Below are 3,468 nucleotides of genomic sequence, written 5' to 3' on the forward strand. Positions count from 1 at the left end.
TGAAAAAACGGCTGTCAGGCGCCGTGGCCTAGGTTTCTCACTGCGCGGGAATTCAAATCCTCGTCCCTCCTAGCAACTTTTTTTTGAAAATTTTCCGCTTTTAACGGCATTTTTCGGGGGTTTCGGATTTTTTTCGAATTTTTTCGCTATAATATTGGGAAAATAGACAACTTTTCGAACATTTTGATGCAATAAAAATTTTTGGCCGGAGTCCCCCTTTAAAGAATTAAAAAGCTAAAAATTACACAGTATTGTAGCTTACAACTTTTTGATAATTTTCACAGGAACAAAGATTTCGTAAATGGTCTATCAAAAGCTCCCCTGCACTTTGAGCTCAATTATCTCGGTTCTTTCGAAATGTATCAAAAAGTGATCAACTAATAAAACGTTTATCATAATATCATGAACACTTTCTAAATTTGCCAGTTTTTGATATCTTTCATAGGAACTGAGATAATTGAGCTCAAAATGAGAGGGTTCAGTGCGGCATAATATTCCTCCTTATCTATCAAATCGGCAGTATGATCGCCTGTTTTGTCAAGAAGCATCAAGCTATAGCAGGAATTTCAAGGAAATCTGTGATTCCTAATATTTTGCTTCTTTTTATGTTTATCTATTTTGTCATTTATACAATAAGTGTCACAGGAATTTATGCGACGTTGAATGTTCCAGAAGATGAAAAATTTGAACTTGTGAAGAAGGCAAGCTTGTGAAGAGGCTGAAAATCCATATGAAAAAAATTCAGAAATACCCAACATATCTCGAAGGCTTCCGCTCTCTTCCCAACTTCTCTATTTACGATCCATCCGGATATTTCGTCAAATTTGTGATCTACTCATTGGTTGGAGGAATCGCGGCGTTTTTTACACTAGTATTGGTGCTTCTGAACATTTCCAGAATGTTAAGGATTCTGAAGACAAAAATGTCGGCGTCAACCTATCAGAAGCACAAATCCGCGATTTTTTGTCTTTTGGCACAGTTTTCCACGTCGTCAGTTATATTTTTGCCGCCGATATTTTTTGTTTTTGTGATTCTGATGGGGGCAAATGGAGCACAGTGTAAGTAATATCATAATAGTTTTAGTTTGACTTCTTTCGTGGAATAGAGCGACCTAACTTTCTCATCCTGATTTTTTAGGCCAAAATGGTAAGTGGCCAAGAAATGGCTTGATGATGACACTGGTGTGTTTTCTAGGTCATTTTCAAATGGTGACCTAACTTTCACAAGTTGAGTTTTCTAGGCGACCACTGCAAATTGCCTAAGAATACCTGATATTCATTTGGATGGTTTTCTAGGTCACTTACCGTGGTGGCCTAACTTTCGCAAGTTGAGTTTTCTAGGCCAGTTGCTATTGTGGCCTAACTTTTGCAGGTCGGGTTTTCTAGGCCAGCATTGTAAATGACCTAGAAATGAACTTGTGTTCAACTGATATTTTTAGGACATTTTTACATGATGGCCTAACTTTTGAAATTTGAGTTTTCTAGGCCACCAACTGATCTGATCTGAAACTCTTCATAAAATTTTTTTCTAAACATTACAGTAATCGTCGAATACCTGCTTGTCATTGCTTGCTCCCACTCGACACTGAACGTAGTAGTGCTGATAATCACCTTTCCACCGTATCGAAAATTTGTAGGAACCAAATTCTTTGGGATCAAGTTAGAAGCAAAAATTTTGACGTATATAAAATTTTGAATTTTCAGAAAAACTGGAAGTCGCTTCAGTCTGTTCACCAACAAGCAGAGTGTTTGTGGAGTGGTCAGTCTGGGATAATTATCAATTTTGGAAAACTTTATTTTCCAAAATCTTCAAATGAATTATATGTAAAAACCTTTGTCAAATCGAGAAAATTCAGAAAATTATTAATTTTTATTTTTTGGGTCCACACTTGTTTTGCAAACAAAAACAGTGCCCTTAACTTGCAGACAAACGAAAAACACTTGCAAATTGAAGATACTGTAGTTGTTTGCAAAAAGATTCGAAACGTTTTTCTTTGCGTCTCTCTTTTTCTTCATTCTTACATGTCTGATTCCCCTATGAGTCAATTTAACGATCATAAAAGTGATTGGGGACAAGGTTGACGAGGAGCCAACCCCCAGACAATCAATCATTTGAATATTTATCGGTCTCCCATCCCACAAGCCCCTCATTCCTTTCTTCTACCCTAATGGAAACCAGAATGGTAAGATTCCCAGATAATTCCAAACACTCTCATTTCATTTTTTCAGTGGCAACATCTCAAAACTTCGAAAAACGTCCTCTGGGACTTCTACTACATTTACGAGCAGCGTTGGGCGCATATCTACATGGATCAGTTGATGGAATTGACCGGCAAGACCGAGAGACAGGTAAGGGGGATTATTAGGTGGACTGTGTAGAGATGCTTTTAGGTCAGCGACATTCTGCAGTATTACCGTTCAATTGACTACCAACATGGGATCAGGATTCCATGTCAAAAATACACACCAACTCAGACTTACTATCTCAAGAAGGCTTATCGGGAATCGAGATATGCTGGAAAGGACAAGACAACTTATTTGGTCAAAAAGACGCGGCTCTTGAGGAATCAGGTATTTTATACTTTTTGTTTGGGAAAGGGATACTCCCCCCAAAACGTAATCGTCAAGAAAGCAACTAATTTTATCGATTTTTGAGAGTCTTCATGATCAAAATATAGTAAATATGCAGACGGTCGTGGCCTAGAAAATTCAGCGTGTATTCCACGAGGACAAGTATATTTTCACAGATTATGAGTTTTTTAGAACACCGCTTTCAACAGAATTTTCTAGACCACCGTAGCGGATGGCCTAGAAATGAATTAACATTCACTTGGGTTGTTTTTTAGTTCTTTTCACCATGATATTTCACCATCAAAATAGTCGAATTTTCCTGGTAACTAACTTTCGCACGTTGAGTTTTCCAAAGTTCGCCTAGAAATGGTCTAACATTCACCTGGAGGGTTTTTAGCTCATTTACTTTGGTGGCCTACGAAACTTAGCTTGCGATAGTTAGGCAACCATGGGAAATTGCCTATAAACCTCATCAGGTGCAAGTTAGGACATTTATAAACTAAAAAAAGATGATGGTCTAGAAAACTCAACTTGCGAAAGTTAGGCCACCATGATAAATTGCCTAGAAACCGGAACATTTCTGGACTATCAACTACGGTGGCCTAGAAAAATGATGTTGAGAAAATGAGGTCTCGCTGTTACACAAAATTACTGTCTATTCAATAAAATGTGGGCTCAACCGGTATGCCATCTTCAAATTCGATGCCACATGACATTCTGATTTTTGTAATGTAATACATTTGGTCCATTTCGTCCTGCGGATAAACATTTTAAGAAACGTTTTTAACCCAAGTGTCTGGAACCGCTAATTATTTACGCTGAACATTTTACATTTGATACCCACCCAACGATCAAAAGGTCACGATTTCCGATAAAGGCTTTTGGACCGCTGTGTCTG

General features: G+C 37.9%; 1 protein-coding gene across 1 annotated transcript; it reads left to right on the forward strand.

The window, feature by feature from the left end:
• Positions 1-521: 521 nt before the first annotated feature.
• CBG23836 lies at positions 522-2,570 on the forward strand (the record flags this gene model as incomplete). Its single annotated transcript, XM_002647890.1, has 8 exons — positions 522-701; positions 746-1,058; positions 1,138-1,181; positions 1,241-1,371; positions 1,541-1,658; positions 1,704-1,958; positions 2,229-2,348; positions 2,391-2,570. Coding segments are annotated over 8 exons (1,341 nt in total), but the record flags the coding sequence as incomplete, so codon positions are not given.
• Between the last annotated feature and the right edge of the window lie 898 nt (positions 2,571-3,468).

The sequence above is a fragment of the Caenorhabditis briggsae genome (genome assembly GCF_000004555.2).
Source record: "Caenorhabditis briggsae AF16 supercontig from assembly CB4, cb25.NA_053, whole genome shotgun sequence".
Taxonomy (NCBI): domain Eukaryota; kingdom Metazoa; phylum Nematoda; class Chromadorea; order Rhabditida; family Rhabditidae; genus Caenorhabditis; species Caenorhabditis briggsae.